General features: G+C 41.4%; 1 protein-coding gene across 3 annotated transcripts in view; it reads right to left on the bottom strand.

Moving 5' to 3' along the window:
• Nucleotides 1–414: 414 nt before the first annotated feature.
• The window catches only part of arhgef12a (Rho guanine nucleotide exchange factor (GEF) 12a), a 48,568-nt gene continuing 25,351 nt past the window's right edge, over nt 415–23,631 (bottom strand). For 2 of the 3 annotated variants that reach the window (XM_056282971.1, XM_056282973.1), the window contains 36 exons: nt 22,379–22,428; nt 22,007–22,064; nt 21,698–21,870; nt 18,573–18,650; nt 17,890–18,009; nt 17,279–17,386; nt 16,797–16,931; nt 16,443–16,544; nt 16,098–16,208; nt 15,882–15,980; nt 15,658–15,700; nt 15,233–15,338; nt 14,741–14,878; nt 14,340–14,372; nt 12,823–12,937; nt 12,596–12,701; nt 12,248–12,451; nt 12,024–12,162; nt 11,880–11,912; nt 11,593–11,744; nt 11,183–11,329; nt 10,823–10,908; nt 9,072–9,197; nt 8,049–8,163; nt 6,614–6,714; nt 5,514–5,591; nt 5,219–5,294; nt 4,929–5,096; nt 4,614–4,701; nt 4,444–4,521; nt 4,247–4,341; nt 3,933–4,133; nt 3,500–3,736; nt 1,963–2,192; nt 1,790–1,865; nt 415–1,691 (listed from right to left, as the gene is read on the bottom strand). In XM_056282971.1, the coding sequence (XP_056138946.1) occupies nt 1,681–1,691; nt 1,790–1,865; nt 1,963–2,192; nt 3,500–3,736; nt 3,933–4,133; nt 4,247–4,341; nt 4,444–4,521; nt 4,614–4,701; nt 4,929–5,096; nt 5,219–5,294; nt 5,514–5,591; nt 6,614–6,714; nt 8,049–8,163; nt 9,072–9,197; nt 10,823–10,908; nt 11,183–11,329; nt 11,593–11,744; nt 11,880–11,912; nt 12,024–12,162; nt 12,248–12,451; nt 12,596–12,701; nt 12,823–12,937; nt 14,340–14,372; nt 14,741–14,878; nt 15,233–15,338; nt 15,658–15,700; nt 15,882–15,980; nt 16,098–16,208; nt 16,443–16,544; nt 16,797–16,931; nt 17,279–17,386; nt 17,890–18,009; nt 18,573–18,650; nt 21,698–21,870; nt 22,007–22,064; nt 22,379–22,428 (4,016 nt within the window). In that variant the 3' untranslated portion in view covers nt 415–1,680. The remainder of the gene's footprint in view (nt 1,692–1,789; nt 1,866–1,962; nt 2,193–3,499; nt 3,737–3,932; nt 4,134–4,246; nt 4,342–4,443; nt 4,522–4,613; nt 4,702–4,928; nt 5,097–5,218; nt 5,295–5,513; nt 5,592–6,613; nt 6,715–8,048; nt 8,164–9,071; nt 9,198–10,822; nt 10,909–11,182; nt 11,330–11,592; nt 11,745–11,879; nt 11,913–12,023; nt 12,163–12,247; nt 12,452–12,595; nt 12,702–12,822; nt 12,938–14,339; nt 14,373–14,740; nt 14,879–15,232; nt 15,339–15,657; nt 15,701–15,881; nt 15,981–16,097; nt 16,209–16,442; nt 16,545–16,796; nt 16,932–17,278; nt 17,387–17,889; nt 18,010–18,572; nt 18,651–21,697; nt 21,871–22,006; nt 22,065–22,378; nt 22,429–23,631) is intronic. The other variant, XM_056282972.1, reaches the window with a different exon arrangement.

The following is a 23,631-nucleotide window of genomic DNA, read 5'->3' as shown; positions in this document are numbered from 1 at the left end:
AATAGTGTTGGCCAACTCTCGAGAGAAAGGGGTTTTATTAGCCGATTCTCACGCTTTCATCATTCCAGCTTATCTCTTATAAATCTGATAAAACACCACATAAAAAGCAAAGACCGAATATCACCACTAAATGAATAACAATGTTCCCAAGGATGCTTTACAGATTTAACTGGTCCATCGTCACTAAGTGCTCAGTTGTCCCCAAACACTTAAATCACCGTGACCTAAAAGGAAAAACTCATCCCTCGTCATTTTTATTCATGGAAGTACCATTTAAAAAAACCTACGCAGGTAAATTCTCATGTTATTATGATACCTTTTCTTATGACGCTCAAGCTGATTTTCCCCCACATACTGCAAGGGCATAATAGGCAAACTCTTAAAAGAAAAAAAGTATCAAGGCAATGGTTTCCTTTTTTAAATGTGTCATGGCACCATTTATTTATTAAAGTTATGCATAGCCTTCCAACTTGATCATTGTACAGTATATGTTGAACTTTGTGACATTATTAAAGTATCAGGCAGTCAGGTCAGCGCCCCCAGCAGCAGCAGCAGAAGAGCCAGTGCTTCTGTCTGGAGCTAATACAGAAAGAGCATGACCACTTCTTGTAACAGAGGGGAAACCAGGCAAGGTACACATTTGCATATGAAGAAGAAGGGAAGCATGACATATAGAGAGAGAGAGTGTGTGTGTGTGTGTGTAGGGAGGTTAGGGGGGTGGAGTGTGGGGAACACAAGAAGAGTGACACCCACACATGTAGTTGGAAGGAGAGGGAAAGAGTCACACAAGTAAAAGAGTAAAGGGGAGTCAAAGAGAGAAAGAGAGAGAAAAAAAGAAAGAGGGGAGAAAGAGGCAGTAAGGGAAACGCCGGGTATAGAATTGCAATGGGACCAGATCAGAGCCTTCAGACTCTTCATTCTAGTTAACATAACTTCTAGAATTGATGAGAAATTCTAGACTTTGACACAATTCTGGATTTCAACACATTTGGATTTATCCATAACCAGTGCAACTCTAGCCTCTCTCAGTCTGAATACATTCCTACTTTGAATCATGGTAAGTCGGGCTAGCATGCTTTTATGCTAGCATGCACTCACACTCACACAACCACGTGTGTTTGAAGCAGGATAAGCAGCTGGAAAAGGTCTCAACACCATGGCTGAAAGCATGCAAGCAATGTGGGAAACACCTTTAAAAAAATGAAAAGAAAGAAAATAAATACATCTTGGGATAAAAAAATCTTAATACATTATCTTAAAAATTTTCCTTTTCTTGTTTTGTGTTTCATATATATATATTCTTAACACAGATCTTTGTACATTTTGGTATAAGTTCTCTTTCTTGCAGGGAGGTCGGGGGAGAGAGGGGACAGGGGTGTTAGAACTTAAGAGGGGTGGGTTTTGGGGCAATCCCATTCCCCTGATTGCCTTGTGCTGATGGAGGGGGAGGGACATCAGAGAGACTCCTCCTCCTCCCTCCAACCATCTCTGCTCATGCTCTGTCTCTCATTATCTGTGGCAACCGTGGGTGACGGCGATGGAGGGAGGGGCTCAGCAGTGAGAGGACAAGCTTATAGAGGACGTCCAGGAAGTCCAGGACACAGGAAGTAGGAGCAGACTACGAGTCATTACTTCCTCTTTGGGACCAGAGCCAGAGGCCTGGGAAGCCACAGAGTTCCACTATCTCTTATCTGAGAAAATAACAAGAGGTGTAGGGTCAGCAAATGAATGAGGGCTTGGCTCTATGATAAGCGACTCATATATTGACACCGGAATTAAAACATCTTACCTTTGTTTCCATCCGTGTCTGCTGCAGACCTCTCTGGCCTTTGGTGTATTAGATTATTATATTTAGTTTCAACCTCCTGCAAAAGAGTAACAATAAAATCATTCCAATCTCAGTTATCAAGATCAACCTCATAGAACCACTGTGTGTGTGCCTGACTGTGTGTTTGACTGTACCTTCAGATAGTTAAGGTTCGCCTGCAGGTTTTTAAGGTGAGAGAGGACCTGTCTGCTGAAAGAGGATAGACTGCCGGCCTGTGATGTTGAAGAGAATCTCAGATTGATCCCAGAGTCTGCGGCACAGCCTCGTGAGGTGCTCAGCTGCTTCCCTGTGGTGGCTGCCATGATATCATCATCTGTGCTGCTCTCTCCAGGGCCACCGTAGCCCTCTAGGACCAAGTATCCTGCTGAGAGAATCACAGACATTACTAAGTAAAGCTGATGTGGGAGGGGTTTTAGGAAGGAAGAGACACAGAGGGTAACATTAGCACTGAATAACTTGCACCTCATTATACACTGTACAGTGACCTATAAATCAAGTGATCTGCAAATCAAAACTTGTCTCAAGCTGTGATCCTAAAGGATATTCTTTTGTTTGAACTTACTGAAACCTTAGGTGATATGTGGTAATCGCACGTTTTTGACTAATCCGAATCTCAGAGATCTACTTGCAATGAAACCAAGCTACCAGTGCTGTTGTGGCACAACATTTTCCAATGCTCAACAGAAAAATACAGTTGAATCCTTTGAAGATCCCAGTTGAAAAACCCAGTTGAATCTCAAGATCCCAGTTGAAAAACCCTGCTGAATCTCAACATTAAGTTTGATGTTATAGTACCTGTTGCTAAGGGTCTTCTTTGAGCTTGGTCTGCCATATCTGATTGTTAGCTACAACAACTTTGCTTCTTCTACAAACTTGTAGCTACTTACCTTATTCGTTTGCATGTGGCTGCTACAGTAAGAAATGCAAAAGCTATGGATCCTATCTTTTTTTTGGGGGGGGGGGGCTTTCCCCCTTTTTTTCTCCCCACTTGTATCCAGCCAAATATCCCACTCTTCCGAGCGGTCCCGGTTGCTGCTCCACCCCCTCTGCTGATCCGGGGAGAGCTGCAGACTACCACATGCCTCCTCCGATACACGTGGAGCCGCCAGCTGCTTCTTTTCACCTGACAGTGAGGAGTTTTGCCAGGGGGACATAGCACGAGAGGATCACGCCATTCCCCCCAGTTCCCCCTCCCCCCCGAACAGGTGCCCCAACTGACCAGAGGAGGCGCTAGTGAAGTGACCAAGACACATACACATATCCACATCCAGCTTCCCACCTGCAGACACGTTCAATTGTGTCTGTAGCGATGCCCGACCGAGTCGGAGGTAACATGGGGATTTGATCTGGCGAGCCCGTGTTGGTAGGTAACGGAATAGACTGCTACACTACCCGAACGCCTGGATCCTATCTTTAAGGAAACAGGAATGCCCTTACTGATGGTAACAATTAAAATGATCAATCCCAAAGCAATCATGATTTGGATATTCATGATTCTCCTATTGTCTTAAATATAGAGGCTATACGAAGCAACAAAACGCACCCTTGTTTACATGAAACTCATCAGGGCTATAGTTTTAAAACACGCACTCCACAACATAAACTCAGGTTGCTTTTCTTTTCCTGTGAGCAACCAAATGTTCAGACACCTAGACTGCAGACCAGACTCACCATAGTCCTCAGGGGAATCAAAGAAGCCTGTGTCCCCAGAGCCGAGGTCCTGAGCAGGGTCCTCTGTCTGGGTGCGGTTTTTCTCGGAGCCATTGTGGACCATCACCCGGGCACGGCTGTCCACCGGAGTCCGCAGGGAGGTGGTCCTGAGCAGACGGGCCCCTGAGGAGCGCTGGGCACGCTCACTGGCCTCCTGGGACATTAGCTGGGTCACCAACACCTGTTTCAATGCTGCCACTGGTGGCCCAGTAGGGGCAAGAATAAATAATTAACTGAATAAAACATGCACCTGCAGCAAAAGGATGTTTTGAGCAGCAGGGGAAGAATAAACTCCAATGTAAATAAACCTTTGAATGCCGACTTGAAATAGCACTGCATGTATAGCACATGTGCTCAACAGTTCCTGCAAAAGACTTGATGGCCGTGTGCTTACATGTCTTCAGTGCCTCGTCTGCTCTGCAAGGAAAGAGACTAAATGAGTCTCCATCACCATCCTCCGTCACTTGGTAGGGAAGCTCTGGGTCCACAAAACCTTCCTCCCCCTCTTCTTCATCTGCCTTCACCGCTTCAAATGGATTATTGCCTGGCAGAGCAGTCTGCATCACATTTCTAGATGCTGAGCTGCTCTCTTTATCTGAAGAGGTAAAATTATCAACATAATCATCTTGGTCTTGGTCGCATTACTCACTAAACAGAAGTAACGTCACATAAGCAGAAATGTTATCTGATAAAAGTGACCCTGGTTACCTGTGGAACGGGCACTACCAGTGGAGGTGCGGTCTGGGTCTCTACCAAGTCTGGACACACCTGCTGTAATGATCTCCATGCCATCTCTGTCACCACTGTCACACATAAACAGACATAAATAAAACTCAGACAAGGAACAAGTTGAAAAAAGAAGACAATAAAATCAACTGACATCTAATCAAGATAATGCAACATACTCAGTCTGAGGTAACGGTATGACACTGTGAGGTTTGACTTTCATGGCGTCAGCTCTCTGGGTGATTAGGCGTTGCCACCTGGTGGAGGAGAGGAAGGCAAGTCCTTAGCTTACGCCTGACAAAGACTGCCACTAAAAATTACAATAAGTCAAAAGGGGATCAGCACTCACGTTCTCTGATCTGAAATTGTGGGTGCCATCAGCTCGTAGATTTGGGCTCCGTTTTCCGACATGGAGAGGACAAAGAATGACTTGTTGTCTGGCAGGAAAAAAAGTAGCAGGAAGGTTGGATGGGCTTTGGGATGCAGAGTCATAGATGCAGTCCTTTTCTGTGCTGTATGCCTGGTGCGACTGATGCTGACAACTGCAGACCCTTTCAGTTAATCTTAAACTGATTTAATCACTCCATCCTAAGCTATTGAGTCTTTTTTCAATGCAAAATAGGAAAACAGTTCACTTCTGTGGAGATTTGCAGTATTGACTGACCTGTGGCCACAGGGCGCACCATTACGGTGTTGAGTCTGATGATGGGGCTGAAGGTTTGCTTGGTATCAGCAGTGCCAGCCAGATTCTTACTGTGACACTTCAGTATCAAACGCTCATCCTGCTTCTGAAGCAGGACCAGAATGTCCTCTAGGAGGAGTGAGTACAACTCTGCAGAGACACAGTAGAGGTCATAATGTGGCACAACTGAATTATATATTTTGAACTGATTTCCCTCCAATTTGATTTATTGATAATTTTACAAATAGTTATGTATTGAATCAATAACACACCAATAGTCTTGTCTTTGTTAACTTTCCATGACAGTGGTCCCTCATGCACCAACGTTCTCTTGGTTAGATCCAGGTTCTGGTGACAGTGCAGTAAAGAAAAGTCAAGAATGGAGCCAAATGAAATTGGAGAAAAAAGAAAATGAAAACGAAAAACACTGAACAGATACTGGTTCATGGAGCAGTGCTCCAGTGGTATTACTTCTCAACAGTTAATGGACAAAGTGTGGGTGCCTAGCCTGTGAGAATGCTTCAACAAGACGCCAACATGTTTCCGGTATGAAATGCTAATTGTCACCTTAAGCTCCAGGATCATGGGGTTGTCTGTTTGCTTTAGAGAGGAGAGGTCCAATCTTCTCTGGTAGTCCTCCAACCTCTAGAAAACAGGAAGAGAGAGACAGAGAAATGATGAGGGACGAGTACTGTAAGTGCTCTGTAGAGGGTATCTGCATCTTGGGGAGCAAGTGGAAAACTGATTTATCTTACTAACACATCTTCAACCAAGCAGAAGAAGACTAGTCAGTGAGATCAGCAGGTTGAAAGGAACCCTGCATACACTTAGCCCTCCATGCTACATTAATGGGCATCACTGCCATATTATGATGTTGCAACCAACATGATTGATGTTTTGTCTGGACTGTCTCAGAAGTGGCTTCTTTCTAGCCACTCTTTCAAAATGGTTGAGTCAGTGAAATGCTACATAGATTGTTGATCTCTGGAAAGCTTCTCCCATTTGAGCCAATGAGCTCTGCAAATCTGGGAGCACTGCAGAGCACTCAAAAATCTGGGAGCACTCAAAAAACTGCTCTTTTTATTCAGTAGATCGGTTTGGTAGGATGGCCTGATCTTGGTTACATCTAGGTTGTGCCATTTTCTTGAACTCTACAGTACTCCTTGGAAGGTTCAAAGCTGTGACAGTCTTTTTGTAATCTTTATTTTAGCCTTCTAACGACTTCATCTTGAAGTTGTTCTACCAGCAGTTTCAGGATCCTCATGAAAGCAGGGCTGATATAATCTGCTGTTTCAGTAGTGAGACCTTACAAAGTTGGGAGATATTTATTTTGCAATTATGCAAATGAACACAGGTAGATTCAAAATCAACATAAGTGGACCATGTTCATGTATTTGATGTGATAAAGAAAATTGAATACACTTAGCCCAATTTACATTGTTAATACAAATGGGGAGAATACTATGCAATTAAGTAGACTACATTTCAGGTTTTTACTTTTTATATAATTCTGAAGACATCCAAATAGTTCATTAGACATAATAGAGAACTACTTCTATAGAAATAAAAAAGAAAACCCATTAAATTGAAAACATAAAAACATAAAATAATGAAGTGGGAGGGGGGTGAACACTTTGTTATGCCACTATATATAAAGACTATCATACCTGTTTGTCCTCAGACTCCTTCACAGCCTGGTTGACGTGATTGAGGATTTTTCGACAACATTCTCCAGCGTGCTTCACCTTGTCTCTCTCTATCACATCGTCTGAAAGTTAATATGACATCAAACAATGAATAAAGCCTCCTTTCCCCTACAAAGGCCTGTCCAGCAAATTGATATTTCCTCCTTCCATTAACACACTATCATTCTCAGAAATTATGATAAAGCAGAGCGGCCATTATGATCCCATAATAGCTGGTTATACTTTATCATTAGTGCATTCTCTCAGTGTGAGACCAACCCCCAGCCAAGAATAAAATGATGGACCAAATAATGGGAAGACATTTCCCAAAATGTGCACTTCTGCCCCAGGATCATTAAAATGATTATGTGTTAATTTGTCTCTGTAATTCACTAATGGCTGGCTTGCAGCCACACAGAGCCCCTGTCAAATAAGACTTCATTCAGGCTGTTTTTTTTTCTTTCCTTTTTACCCAAGAGGTGAATGCAGTCCACCTACTGAATCTTTGACATTTAGATTAAAGAAAGACTTCTACCATTTGTGTGCCAGAAGCAGTGTGTGACTTCTGCTATTTGTGCGTCTACTATTTGTGCATCATAAGACTTCATTTAGGCTGCTTTGTTTTTTTTCTTACCCAAGAGGTGAATGCAGGCAACCTACTGAATTTTTAACAGAGATTAAAGAAAGACTTCTACAATTTGTGCACCATATGTTTCCATGGTGAGTACAGGATGGGAAAATCGATTTCTGATGAAAGATTCCTCGACCCATGGAATCTATTTAAATCTGTGATCACAGGTAGGTAAGGGTGGATATCATAAAACAGAAGCCTGATGTACAGGTAGACCATGTTTTCAGTAAAACACAGCACAATAGGAAGCCCATTACTAGTCTAGAGGATTATGGCATCCATTGGAGAACAAGCATTACACACTACAGAGTAATCAATGACCAGTGCAGAGAGCTAGGCAGCCTGGCAGGCTATTCTCCAATCCAGAACCAGCAGCGGTTGTCTTCTGGCTGCCCTCTAATAACTCCCTGGTCACTAGGACACAACCATCACAGCAGTGGAGGGGAAGACATGGCTATCAGTTATGCTAGCATGAGCACATCACTGAAGGCCTGTGTGAAGAACTGGTCCACTAGGAACAGCACACCATCACCACTCATGTCAATATAGTCTAGGGCAGTAAGTGATCGTAAATAGGAGTGGGTAAAAAAGTTTTAAGAGAATATTGAGAAGTAGCATTTGAAAGCGGGAATCTGTAAGAGAATAAGAGAATCTGTTCTAGTTAGAAACTGTCATGAGAATAGTAGATCATTTCTGTCCCTGAGACAGAAAATGGCCATGAAATATGTAATCACGACTAACTTAATAAGATTTATGGACTACAGAACAAGTGCAAGTGTTTCTTACCTGTGTATTTGGCAATGTTGTCTAGCAGCAGGGGGTACTTGGTAAGCCTCTGCATCTCTACAGGTATGATGTCCTTAAGCTGAAGCCTGCGACACAATCTGTTGCTCTCTGCCTCCTGCAGACAAAAACAAACAGACAGCTGTATTATGCTTAAGGGTACACTAAGTAGCAAAAATATATAACATTTAACACACATAAGTAACTGTATATTTCACTGTCTGCTCACTGGTAGTGACTTTGAGCTCTGTCAGGTGTATTTTGGGCCTTTAGGAGAATGGCATTTCAGGTATGTTCTCCTCAAAAGGTAGACCTACCTTTTCTATTTTCATCTATGGCATCACTGGCATATTACATGTTCTAGATGCAAGTTTAATTTTACTCAATATCAAGAGTAGCAGATGTCTCACCTATCCAAACTTTGATCCCCTTGTCACTTACAAGTCCAGTCTTTGCAAATAACATTCTAGTATTATGAGATAGCAGACTTGGATGACATATGTGGGCAAAAAAAAACAAAAACAAAAAACAAAAAAAAAACAAAAAAACACAACTGTATCTTCATACAACAACCTCTGTATCTTCATAATCTCCTTTTATTTCTTTACATGACAACAACAATAATAGCAAAATATATGAACATAAAAAAACAATCACATACTTTATTTTGAATAAATTATCTTGAACAGATTCAAAATGCAAAGTCCTTTTAAGCATTTCAACTAATCTATTTGGGAAAAGTCACATAGGTCTTAAGCTGTTAATGATCCCAGTCAGCCAAAATGGCAGCAATGTTTTTGTTTTATATATGGTGAGTAAATAAGATGAGGCATCTTTTCATATACTGCAATTCCTTGTGTAACACCACTTGCCAATGAAAATGTATGGCTACAAGTGACTGTTACTTATCTACAATGACTGTCATGCTAAATGTACAGTGTGAGTACATTTTATGGACCCATGTAATCGGACTGCTCCAAGTGACTGCACTGGAACAACAATCAAGTTGGTAGAGCTTGTTGTTACCTGGATGAAGGATGAGAAACGTGAATCCTTCTTCTGCCTGGTCTTAATTAACTCCAGAGCAAAAGGCTGGTTGCTGCAGAATGTCCCCACAGCTTGCTTTATCTTCTCCTCCTCTCCATCACTGAACTGGAGCCAGGAAAGCCAAGATGGGACAGAGCAGTGGAGGACAGAGACAGTCAGTCAAACTGGGTCAGAGGGGAGTTGCCATGGTAATGTCTAGTGTTGAACCACTGGCAGTGATACAAAGAGTAGGAACTCCAGAACGGGGCTGGGCTTAAGTCGTCAAAAGCAAAGATGGCCTAGGGCCTAGGATGTAAATGTAGACCAATGTAGATCAATTCCTGGGCCCTTGGGATAGTGTTTACCCTACATATCCCCAGAACAGCCATCCCATATGTAGCTACAAACAATCTAAAATGTGTTGGATGATTTAAGATGCAGTGATGTCACCCAAATTTGGGTCACGATATGATACATCCACACACAACCATGCATCAACTCTTACGGTCATCCAGTCATCTCTGACGACTAGAATTTCCATGAGACAACCAAGATTAAACAGTTTGGACGACTAAAAACAAACTTGACATGTAGTAGTATTAGCAAAATTATATTCAGCAATAGATCTGCAAATTATTGAATAATTTATGTTTATTACATTTTCATTTGTAAGGCAGAACATATTTGCTCAATGTCTTAAAACAACAGCAGCTGCTACCACATGTTTTCTCAGCTTTAAGTGGTACGTTTTTGACCAATTGTTACCGGCTGCACAGTGTCATGTCAACTTCCGGGTTTTTGCTCACTCGCATTCCATTACACGTCCAAAGCTGTGATTACTGGTCAAGTGAATACGTAGCGAACTTGTGAAATAAATTCAGTCAATCCTCGAATGAAAAACTAGCTAAAATTATTGCACAAATGATGCAATTGTTCAATAAAACAAACCGGTTTGCCTACAAAACGTATAGATCACATTCGAGTTCTACTCGTGAGTTGAAATTTGTGACTTGCGCTGTTTTTGAATTGAGATGGTTTCTGAAAACATTAAGCCTTGTGTTCAAATCTTTCAACTGATCATTTGACTAGAGTCATTTAACTGGTGTTTGTGCACCTCTTTTCATACATATCAAGTATTGACCTATTCTTTGCTGCTTGATTCCATTACACAACACCTGAGGAACACAAAGATTATCACACAAAAAAAAACACCGTATACTACTGTACATAAAAGAATGAAGCCCTTACTGTGGTGATTTGGCTCAGTTTTATGTGGGATGATATATCCTTTTGAAGAATGACCTCAAAATGAGCTACTGGTTGGCCCATGCACAGCTAGAAATTTCCCTTAAAAATGACCCTGACAACAGTGCTTGTGTCAGTTTTCTTGGTTTGGTCCCTTGCTTGTGTGGACGGAACTAGGGTGTGTTTTCTGTACTGTAAACAAGCTTAAGTCTATCAATCAATCAATAAGGAATAGGCTTAAGTCTATAAACATGACCCTTACCTCTCATATAAGTGACTCTTAACCGTCATGCCTTGATTACATCTCAAACATGTAGAAATAGACAAATCTCAGGCTAGATAGGCAGTGACATACCAACATTACTGTTTTTTTAATCAAATTTCAGGCAACAGTTTGTCTTTGAGCGCAGTACCTGTTTTCCTACCAGATTACACATCTTGAAATGTATTCAATAAAATAGAATGTTTCAAATGGGAAACAATTTCAGCCTGAGAATAGTACTCACCCAGGAGAGCAAGTCATCTCCTATCTGATCAATTACTGAAGACTCATTCCTTTTTCGAATGGCTGCCATTTGCTCCAGTATTGAAACTGAAATTCAAAGGAAAGACAGCAAAAGAAAATCAGCATGTGCATGCAGGGAATGAATGGGACGTGAAACGGCTCAGTACTAAGTGAATTGTTATGATTCCATTTTTTATTTTAATCAAACAACTTTTGGTTTAAGCTTTATTCTATTGGGGGTGCTTACCCCTCCAATGAGAGCGCTATATTGGTCACTAAGCATAATACAAGAGCAATCATGCACAAATAAGCATTCTTTATGGTTTTCGGGTTGTCTGTGTGTCTATATGCACTATTGTACCATGCAACTGTAGGACCTCATCCAGATTGGTGAAGATATTCTTGATGTCAGCAGGGGAAAGGATGGACTCTTTGGACAGCTTCTGGTAGAAGACATTGTCCAGGACTTTCAGCATCCTGACATGAGCACGCTCTGTGTAAAAGAGTTCTGAACACATGCACAAACCCAAGAAATTATTAATGACTGATAATCTTGTGCAACAGCTAAGTTCAGGCTATAACTGGGCACACAAGTGTACCGGTGACAGTAACTGAATTTGCATTCCAGCTAATACTGCGCTGTTTCATCTCATTACTCTCCTTTTCTGTTTTACCTCATTTTACGCTGTCACATTTAATTTTCTTTGGAAAAATTACATAACTATGTTGAGCTATAGTTCTGCTATGTGAATCATAACACCATATGCTCACCATTAATGACCTCCTGCCTCTTGATCTCATGAGGTCTGAGACTTGCAAGAACTTCTCGCCCCACTAACTGCTGCCAGTTCAGGGGGTCATGCTCTGAGTCTGTTCCCTGGTCATCCTCACTCTGGACATCTGCAGCGCCGAGCCCCTCAGACCTTGGGAGGACAAAAAGCCCAGGTTAGTTTTTCAACTGCTTAATATATATATATATATAAAATCTTCCATCACTTCTTATCAGTGGGATATATTCAAATGAGAAAAGACAAAATTAGGTACTAGGTACCCCTCACCTTCTAATGGCCTTCGGTGTTCCTTCAGGGACTCTGCAAAAAAAAAAAAGAAAAAAAAAGACATCAGTAATTACAGCCAATACATTAAACATATTTGAAAGGCAAATGAAAGAAATCATTATAGCTTGTCCACTTTGACAGCACCTGTCACTCTCTCTGTCCTCTTCCTGCAGCTGATCCAGGCTATAGAGGTCAAAGTGCTGGGCAGGGTATAGTAGGCCATCCAGAGAGTCAGACTGAAGGCCATCACTCAGCCTGGGGAGGCCTGAGGTTGGAGTTACCCCTAAGTGACAAGTAAGAGGTTAGACAGCATGACCATTTCAATCTGGAATGTTTTCATTTTGATTTTCCCTTGTTTAGTTGCCCACCGATATCTGCATCTCTGCTACCGTCTGAACTGTATGTGGCGCTGTTTGTTGGCGAGGTGGTAAAAGATGAGGAGAATGTGAGTTCGCAGCCCTCGCTGGATTGGCTGCCTCTCAGGCGGCCAGGCTCCAAGTGTTCACTGGTCCCCAACATAGGTTGAGACAACTGCTTCTGAGGCCGGGGACGCCCATCCAGGGCTTTGCCTACTTCATGTTGAAAGAAGTGTCAAGTGTGTCATTCACAAAAGTGGACACAAGAAATTGTTTGTTGTGGATGGCTGGCTTTCTAGACAAAGATAAAAGTCTTTGATAAGTAACCTCATGTAAGCTTATCTTTAACTCATGACTTACCTGATGTTGCTTCAACACGGCTTGGCCTACGCTGAGGTCCAAGAATACTGGGAAATCTAGGTTTCTTCACCTTCTCTTCTCCTTCCCTCTCTGGCTTAATGCTTTTCTGTAGGTTGGCAGAAACAGAGTACGAGTGTGAGGTGGTTGATGAAGGCACACTGGAGGAAAGAATACTGTTAAGGAACACCATGTGAGCAGAACATGGAGGAAAGAGTAATATACAGTACCTTAATCTTGGGAAGGAAGTTGATTCGAACTCGTTTAGACTCCAGGCTGCGTGGTTCTTTGACTCTCACACCAAGGTGCTTCATGTATGTAAGGATGACATACTGCATAGTAGTGCTAAAAAAAGGGAATGAAAATAATTATAATAGTGATAATAATTGCAATCATTTGGCAGGCCCATTCTGCTATACTCCAGACAAGTAACAACACAGCGCTTTATATTTGAGAAAAAGGACCAGTGTCAATAATTTTACTAAGACCATATGTCAATCCATTGTACATTTTCTGTACAAACCATCTGGGATATGGTGTCACCATATTGTGTATCAAATGAGGCTGCCTGAATCAGTCACACTGCTGCACGCATTAATATAAGAAAATGTCAGAGATGACATCTTAACTTAAAAAAGACAGCAGTATGCTTGTTTTGAAAGATTCTTATGGTGCGTGTGGAACAGGACCTGGGAGACATGTTCATACGTTAAAGTTCAGCGCTACCACTAATAATTAAAGGAAAGGTTAACTTTTTTAAACCAGACCTCATTAAAGCTTTGAGATATCTAGAATCATAAAAAAAAACTTTATTGATCACTTTAGTATTAAGAAACATCACTTTGCTGAATATTCTTGCTGGACCTCAACACAGTCCACTCAGGCAATTGTTAAAAACCTTCAAAAACCATGATATGTATACTACTTTTCAAAAATGAGGAACAGTACAGTCAGAAATTTCTCATTTTCCATTGAAAAAACAGCCACAAGCCATATTTTCCATCAAGTTAAAAAGACTTTATTTTGTACGGCAGCAAATGTTTTCCTTGCTACACTGGCGCTGGTTTACTCTGGAAGTACGAAGCTGTAGCAAATGCTATGGGACTGCCAAGCTACAGGAACTTCTGCTCTCAGAAATGCATAAGTTTACAGATGGTTGAGGAAAAAGTTGTCCAAATCAAACTGTATGTTGCTCCTATTCAAAACATATTCTCAACAAACATAAAACAAATGAAAATATGTGTGTGTATTGTGAACTTCCCGTTTACCAAAAGGAGCTATATCATGGTTTTTCAGACTTAAATAACTGCCCCATTGGACTGTGTTGAAAACTGGCAAGAAGATTAATTAAAGTGGCAAGTTTCTCAAAACTGAGAGGGGTTTGTCTGTGATTCTAAATTATGCCTGACAACATTTTAATAAGGTGGGGATTAAAAAAAAGTGAGCCGTTAGTATTCAAATATAAAATTAAATTAATCAAGTCGTCACAAATTCAATGAAAAGAATCAACAGAGCTTCTATGAGGTGCAAGGACATGATAATTCAATGTTTCTTTCAATAAAGTGAACCTGGAGCTGGAATATTGTCAAACATATCAGTGATGTGTGTGACATGGAATAAAGACACAGATGGTTAGGGAGGCTGTAGGAGCCCTTAGAGCCTGTAAGCATCTCCTCAATACACCCTTCCTCATGAAATGCTGCTCATGTTAGCCCTTCCAAATGCTCCACAATGTCAGTGTGCTCACCATTTCTCTTCTTCTGTGGTCTGAGTTGTCAACCTATCAGCAAGACAAAGATATGAATAAACGGTCAGTTTAGCTATGCTATGTTTAGTCATAAAAATGTTTGGAAGCTTTTAAGTGCATGTTTATGGAGTATGTTTGGGGAGGCAAAAGGGAGATGTGAGGGACTGAAAGGGGGGAGAGGGGTAAAGAAGAAGGAGGGGGGCTTGGGATAAAATAAAGGGTTTGTATGAACAGGTATGGACATTTGTTAGGAATGTAATTGGTGTACTTGTAAAAGCATACAAATACAAAAAAAATTGATATTAAAAAGTGCTATGTGTGCCCATAACAAATGCTTGGAAGCAGTAGATTGCTTGTTTATGCAGTATGAGTATTTGTGTCTGCATGGTGGTGTAACTCACAGGACATCCTCTATCTTGGAGATGATGTTTTCAGCATAGGAGCGCTCTCTCTCAAGTGTAACACGGTCTCTGACTCGTTCTTGGTCCAGCCTGGCCAACTCTACTTCAGCCAGCGTTAGGCCCATACTGCGTTTCTGCCTGCATGCACCAAGATGTCAGGTCACATACTGTGACTGGCTTGGCAATACCTCAGACAGAACCACCTAACCAGAAGTCAATCACCTAAGATGGCTGAACATGCCATATGCGCATATCTGAGCCCTGATGGGACCAGTGATGAATAAAATCTTTAAATAGACCATAGAATAATCTTTCATTTTGAGTTTTGGTTTCTAATGCCAGTTTCAGTTATGCGGTTGTCATTTTTATGGTTTGTGGTATGAAATATTGTAGGTCTGTCATTTGTAAAACACTTATCTATTCCTTTTGATGATTTGTAGCCACAATTAAAAATAAACCTAACACAACAATTCAAATGTGTGAGGACTTCACCTGAAATCCTCAAGGTTCTTTTGGATGTCAGGAAGCAAAGAGTCCTGCAATGTCTGAACGTGCTGTCTGTTTATTTCCTCTGGGATCAGTTCCGTCCGCCGTCGGTCTTTGAATGCACGCACATAAGCGTGGACATACAAACAAACACATACAACAAAAAAGCCTCAGGAAATTGGCACAAGCATTGAAGATATCGCATACATCCAATCAAGGTAACAGTCCTAAGCAAATTTTCTGAACCCTCAGAGCCTTATATATCTTAACAAACTCAATTAGAAGAGTGCATGCTGGGAAAATGATCAGGTTACAGGGACTGTGTAATAAGGAAACTCCATGGCTGAACTGAACTAACTGCACTGAAATTGGAAACCATTTGATAATTACAGCTAACTTAAAATGGGCAGATGACCAGTTGAGCTACTCACCAAGATCAGTGGAGATGGACTCAGGGACAGAAACTTTTAAATTCTGTTTGATGAAAAAGGAGATTTTTACTATGGCAAAAACTAACTGAAAGAACCAAGTGAACATTTTAGATCAAGTAAGATCAATGTTAAACCGTACCACAAAAGAGGAGGAACATCAACGTTCTAACTGTAAGGAATACAAATGCTAGTGCATAATGCAGTTGATGACAAGCTGAACTCACTGCTCCCCGATCGATAAAGAATGTGTGGAGGTCCATGAACACCCGTCTGGTCTCTTTGGAGTTGGTCTGCTTGTATAGGTCAGCATAGAGGTAGCACAACTAACACCACAAGACAAGAAGAATGAACAAGTTAACATTCCAACATGAAGGAGAATGTTGAGAGAAAAATAAATTGGTTTCAGGGTTTTAAAGAGTTGTGAGGATAGAGTTCCTTACCAGTGGAGCTGGGTCAAATTGAGAGATGACATGGTGCAGGAAGGCTGCTAAGTGGGCAGGGCGAGACTTAAGCAGCTCAATGCTTTGGAAACTGTTACACTGGCCATTTGTCTAAAAGTGCAACACATTCAGTGCAACAGATTTTACCCATCATTCCTGCTCACCCCATATTAAACATGCACTATATTGCTTAACTATTTTCTAAGCTGGATCGTACAAGTAGTAGGCTCGGTAAAATTAACCAAATGTTTATTATTTAATTACTATTACTATCATTATTATCTGATGGCTCCTTCAAGAAATCTTATCAATCAATGACAGAAATGTTCTCCTGCAGTGAACTACCTGCTCCTGATCAGAATCAAAATAGTCGTCTTCAGCTCCAATGATCTGTGAGACGAGGCGAGCAGAGGCAGGGCTGCTGACTGTGGTGGGTGAAAGAGAGTCCTGGAGGCAGGGTGGGGGTTGTAAAAAGCAAACTTATTACTGATTTCATATCACCATCCTACTAGAGGTATGCACAAATCGACTTGTATCCAGTGAGTGTTACTGTCAAATCTGACACTAATCAATATTTGTCAGGATAGCTTAATACAAAAGTCACCCTCTTTCCTACAATTTTGTCAAGAAAGTTTGAACATGGAAATTTATTTTTTGTAAAAGACAGACTTTTGAATAGGGACTAATTGTACAGCGTACCAGATCAGTGGCATCCTCAGTCTCTGGGGAGTGGCAGGAATTGAAGCTGTCTCTAGGAGTGCTCTTTGGACTGGGACAGGAGGGCTCCTTTTGATATAGGCTCTCTGGAGACCCGAGGCCCAAACCACGAGAAAGCTGTAAAATGGGACACAGCATTGCATTGTCAATTACTTATATGGGTGTCATCACTGAAATTTGGCATCAGATGCTCAAATATATTTGCTAATTAAATGAAGGAAAATTTATCCCGAATGCAGCAGGAACCTTAATATCTAAGAGATTAATGGCATGTAAATAAGCAGGGTAAATGGCAACAGTGTGGTCTTGATCACCTGTGAGAGTACAAGCTGAGCGGAGCTGACTCTTCGAATTCATAACACTGTATTGTGCTCAAACTCACACCCATCAAATTAAGATTTAAGGGAGACTTCAGGGCAATACTTAATTATTAAGCTTAGTGGGGTTGGTAGGGGGAAACTTACAGGGGAGCTGCTCCAAGATAGGTCTGTGTTGTTGTCTCCCTTAGAGGAGGGGGTCTGCTCGCTCTCAAACGTGCTACTGTCATCTGCATCTCCCACTGGAACTGCCTCCTTGAAAATAATATCAAACATGCAATTTGTCACTCTATATTAACAACCCTATGGCAACAAAGTTGTACATCCTTCCTACCAGGTTCATATAGTCAACACTGAACTATAAGTTAGCAACAGCTAAAGACAAAACAAATATAATTTATCATACCAATCAATTTCATCAGAGTATCCTTATATGATGACACTTTTTCTTGTATTGCAGTGTATTGAAAGATGTAAGAGGGAGAAGGAGGGTGAAAGATTTGGTTGAAGATTTACAGTGGTATACAAAAAGAGGATGTCACATAGAAACAAAAAAGAGTGGCTTCCATTAGAAAAAGCCTAATCCTGGGATGGGACTAGGACTAATATTTCAAACAAAATGCAAAATGCAAAATCATACAATGACTATGTGGATGCTGGTGCAGGACAGAGACACTAGATCCATTATTTTAAATACTTGATGTTCTAGTTTATGGTGTAAACCAATTTTGCTGGGGTGGGGAGCAGGACTGACTTACCTGTGCTGCCCCTGTGGCCTTAAAGAGCTGACCCTGCAGCTGAGGAATGTGTTTTTTAGCTTCCTGGATGTCTTTCAGTAGTTTGGGGGAGGGGTTCCTGCTGTACTCCTCCTTCATGGCCTACACAGTTAACGAGGTAGGGCGTAGCGAACATGGACAAAGACAGGTGAAAAGTCCATCAAAATCTATCCTCAACACAGCAACTAAATCAAGCACATCTTCTTCTTTCAGTTTATTCCCTGTTTCTCAGGGGTTGCCACAGCAGATTTTATAGTTTCCATCGGTAACTAAATCAAGCATATAATGGCATTAAACACCATGTTACAGTTCACTCTGTCAACTTAAATTTAGCAATGCAACATAAGTACATTATATACAGTTTAGGTAATAAAAAAAAAGGATATCCAGAGAATAAGCAATTGTCTCTTCAAAACCACAGGAAATGCAGCAGTTTTAGCAATGATATGATTGCCAAACTCTTAAGGTCATGCTATGTTCTATTTAAAAACAGATGAGTTGATCCTTTGTTTTCAACACATAATCACAGAAAATCCTCCGACAGAATTAAAACCACTTCACTGTACCATAAGGATTACAAAATGCCAAAACAATAGAAAAACTGACACAAGGAAGCATTAATGAAATAACTGGAAAGAGATAATGTTAAGATGCTGATTGCTAACCTGCAACTCCTGCTGTTCCTTAGAAAGCATTTTCTGCAAGATGTCAACCTTCTGGTTGCGGACACTGCTGTTCTCATCCTGTGGGGAAAAATTAAAAGAGGTTGAACAGCATGTGACAAAAATTAAGCTTAGACTACAACCACACACATTTAGAAGACTATTAAGGTGATAGGGCAACTATTAAGGAATTTTAAGACTATACAGGATAAAAAGTCAGGAGGAGCTTCAGAAAGCAATGCTTAGAAAAATAGTGACCATATAAAAAATATGAGGAAGCATGCACAATTAGTTAAAATACATGTCAGAGAGCCCATGGTAATACATATTAAGGTTTGGGAGGGATACTTTATAAATGTATTCTGTTACAATTACAAATTACCTGCTGAAAAATGTTACTCAGTAACTTACCCCCAGTATCACAATATTAAAGTAATGTAATCTGGTTACTTTCATTTACTTTTGGATTACCTCAATGCCACATATGAAAGAAAAAAAAAGGACAGGAGAAAAGATAGCAATAACATGACTTTTACTTAAGTGCATTTTGCAAGAAAATGAAACAATCTAACATTAGAAAGGACAATGGGGACATCAAGCTTTTAAGCATCAAAACATGTAGCAAAAAGGCAAACAGACAATTCTGCTTTAGTTTAATACATAGATTAAAGGCACCCACACCCACCCTCTCTTTTAGGCCTGCTATATGAATTACGAGTAAACAGTCTTTTTAATCAACAAATCAGGAGTCCATATACTGAACTGTCAAAAAGAACATCATAAAAGAAATTCAAGCAGTAGGCCAATGGATTAAACATTAAAGTATAGGCTATGCCTATATGTGTCCCACACAAACACGCCATTTTTCCCACACTTGGTTTGTTGGCATCTGGTCACCCTACATGCAAGCCAGAGTAAAAGAAAGGTGCCACAGAGACACAATTGGGTAGTCCGTCAGTAGGGTTGCCACCTTTAGCTCAGAAAAATAAGGGACACTTAACCCTATCCCATCTCGGCTCCCACGATTGCCTACCCAGGCCCCATGACCCCCACCTCAATGGATAAGGTTGCCTTTTTTCTTTTTAAAAAATAACAATTTTTCTGATTCTATGGATACACACAAATTCGATGAACATAATGTACTATTGTAAAATGTACAATGTGGGATAGGCTCCAGCATCCCCGCGATCCTGTGTAGGATAAGCAGTTTGGATAATGGATGGATGGATGGATGAACAAATGTAAAATTTTAGGACTTAGGCCATATGCCCTTGGTAGCCCAGGGAAACTGCTCTGGTAAACCACTGCAATTTTCAGGTGACTGGAGAAGGGAGAAATATCGGGCACCACCCTCATATTCTCCGTATTCTCCGGTTGTGAGAATATGGAACAAATCACACTCTGTAATTGTTCAGCAAGGAACACATCATTTCCTTCTAAAATACAGGATGATTCTGTAACGCACCTGCCAAGTGCGAAATCGATTGGATGAACAGTTGCCGAGAAAATCGAAGGTAGACAGTGACAGACAGAGACTCCTTCCATTTCAGTTAGATTATTATTATTATTCCGAAGAATTTTGAAATGAAACTCATTTCAACTGCTTGTATCCGCAATCTCACCCTTTCAGTCACTACCCAAAGCTCATGACCATAGGTGAGGGCTGGAACGAAGATTGACTGGTGAACTGAGAGCTTTGCCTTCCGGCTCAGCTCCCTCTTCACCACAACGGTCCGATACAATGTCCGCATTACTGCTGATGCTGCACCAATCCACCTTGTCAATCTCCCGCTCCATCCTACCCTCACTCGTGAACAAGACCCCGAGATACATGAACTCCTTCACTTGAGGCAACAACTCATCCCCAACCTGGAGGGAGCAATCCAACATTTTCCGGTAGAGAAACATGGCCTCAGACTTGGAGGTGTTGACTCTCATCCCAACCATTTCACACTCAGCTGCAAACCACTCCAGTGCGCGCTGGAGGTCACGTTCTGATGAAGCCAACAAAAGAGCAGAGATGCAATTCTGAGGTTCCCAAAACAGACACACTCCTCACCTTGGCTGCGCCTTGAGATCCTGTCCATGAATATCACAAAAAGAATGTGTGCCGAGAATGTGGACACAGCTCTCACTTTGGTTATACAAGGACTGGCTGGCTTGTAGCAACTGCCCCGGTACCCCATACTCCCATAGTACCCCTCACAGAGTGCTCCAGGGTACACGGTTGTAAGCCTTCTCCCAGTCCACAAAACATATGCCATCTACCCAAAGCTCATGATCTATGGTCATGAGCTTTGGGTAGTGACCAAAAGGGTGAGATCATGGATACAAGCGGCTGAAATAAGTTTCCTCCGTAGGGTGTCTGGGCTCAGCCTTAGAGATAGGGTGAGGAGCGCGGACATCCAGAGGGAGCTCGGAGTAGAGCCGCTGCTCCTTGGCATTGAAAGGAGTCAGTTGAGGTGGTTAGGGCATCTGATTAGGATGCCTCCTGGGTGCCTTCCTTTGGAGGTTTACCAGGCATGGGAGTCAGGTTTACTGGGCATGGTCAACTGGGAGGGGACGCTGGGGTACTTGCTGGAGGGACTACATGTCCAATCTGGCCTGGGAACACCTTGGGATTCCCCAGGAGGAGCTGGAGAGCATTGCTGGGGGTAGGGACATCTGGAGTGCCCTACTTAGCTTGCTGCCACCGCAACCCTACCCCGGAGAGGCAGCTGAAGATGAACGAATGAATGAATTTCGAAATGTATATAGTTACTCAATTTCCCCTCAGGGATTAATAAAGTATTCTGATGCTATATCAAAGACTAATGAGCACGCACATCCTACTAAACGTCTCTCTCAGGTCTTCCATGAGTGAATGACCACAATTTCCGATGCGTAGCCCACAGCAGCAGTTGCGTGGAACCGTGGGAAAAACATTTATATTACTTTTAAAATATAATCTTGAAAAAGAATCCGTTTTTAAAAAATGTATCGGTAATCCGATTACGTCTTTTTTTTCTGTATCCCCGTTATTGCATTCAGTTACTCCCAAAGCCTGTACATATGTTGAGGAAGAAGAAGGTATAAACAGTGTATGAAATGGAAGAGAAGGGTGATTAAGGTAATTAAATCCACAGTACCCAAAGTGGTAGGGTAGAGGAGATACGGTCAAGAGGGCTATAGGGCCGTTCTGCAGCTGGAGAATTTGGAGAGGAAATGCTGCCCCCCAACATTTCAGATTCTGCTTCAGACAGGGGGATCTGGGCAAGCCCAGGAGGGCGCCCCAGCACTGTGAGGGCCACATAGGAGCCAGCTGAGGAAACAAAATGGACACATTTAGTCTATCACAATGTTCATGTGATTGTTACTGAAAAAAGCAGCTCATATTCAATCTTTTCACAGCAATGTCCATTACTAATAAATATAGCAAAATCACAAAAAAAACTTACATTTGATGAGCTTCACCACTTCAACATGGTTAGAATGTGTTACTAGGGTCCCATTAACCTTACAGAAAAGAAACAGTTTTAGAATGACAGAAAAACAGATAGATGAAACTATGCTACACCAAACATATTTAGACATCTCATGGCTTAATGTGTTATGCATGCATTACTATTTGTTATCCAAAGGAATTGAATCAAGTGCAACTGGACTATGCACTTGATTCAATTCCTTTGGATAACCATGACCTGGATGAATGAGAACGTTCACAGACATTACTATTAGTTAACCAGAAGGTGGCAGTGTAGAACCTTTATGTTGGTTTTGCCATAAAAAACAGTGACACTAGCAGTGTAGGGGAGAGGTCAACGCAATACCTTGATGATTCTGTCTCCTGTCTGAACACCTGCACGCATAGCAGCCCCATCTGGCAAATAGGAGGGAACAGAAGTTATAGAAACAAGCTAAAGAGGGGAAAGGAATGGAGCAAATGGAAGAAAAAAAGAATTGGATGGAAAAGGTTGGGGGGGGGGGGCAAGAGATAAGGTAGAACAGTTCTAGGTGTGATGCTGGCTAGTTTATATACAACGCATACACCATATGTTGCAAAGTAAGTGACTATTTGAGGGCTCATTATGAAAGCCCACAAGTTATATAATGGTTTTAATACAAGAAGGACCTGTGTCATAGCTCCACCATAGACAAAGGGATTTAGCAATGAGACTGCTTATTTGATCTAGTCTGAGGGGCAACTGTAGCATCAACAGCACACAGTAAAAATATCAGTGAACATGACACAGTGTTATCACTAATGGTATAAATGTGATTCATATCATGAAATTTGGGGGCATTTCATAATGGGATGGACATTTTGACTTGTGTGACACTATTAAGAGGTGAACATGCCTAATCTAAATATAGAAAGACAGACAGAGCAAAGAGGTGCAAAACATGTTTTACAGAAAACATAAATGAATCTTTTATTTTGGTTATTGAATAATTTTAATAGCCAAGATAAAAATACATATATTTATTTTATTAAATAATTTTAACAGCCAAAATAAAAAATAAAATGTTTTTAAGTGAGTGTCATGCTGTCTAGAATGGATTTTTTCCCCCCTATTTTGGGGGATTTTTTGGATGCCTTAAAGGTAGAATGAACAGGATTTGTCGGCAGTACTTTGTAAACAACATGCAAACTTGGCCCCTCCTCCTCGGCTCAACGACACCAGAAGCGTGCACCCCCTGACCACAGTTGCCAGGGCACATCGCAGTGTACAGGCCAACTCCACGTCACTCTTCATTCCCATCCTCTCCTTCAGTGCTCGCCAGTCGCTGAAAGCCAACCCCAGATTCAACCTCGTCTTGGAACGAGCTTTGTCTGCTTGGTGTTTTGCCTCGCTGTATTTGCGTCTTTTTGGCGCTGTGTCCGCCATCGTTGTTGTTTCTTCTTGATGCATGCTTGCGATTTCAATCTGGCACCTGGTCACTACATTTTTATAAAGTCTCGCTGCCCAAAGGTTAATGCCCAGAAATGTTCCATATACAGTAAAATAAGAAAACACAGCCAGAGGACAGGATTTCTGCAGATACAGACACTAGTGGGTCTTAAGTGATGATTGAGAGGTAT

This window comes from Lampris incognitus, chromosome 7 (assembly GCF_029633865.1).
Source record: "Lampris incognitus isolate fLamInc1 chromosome 7, fLamInc1.hap2, whole genome shotgun sequence".
Lineage (NCBI taxonomy): Eukaryota > Metazoa > Chordata > Actinopteri > Lampriformes > Lampridae > Lampris > Lampris incognitus.
The sequence above is the reverse complement of the archived record's forward strand: the minus strand, read 5'-3'. Positions and strand labels throughout refer to the sequence as shown.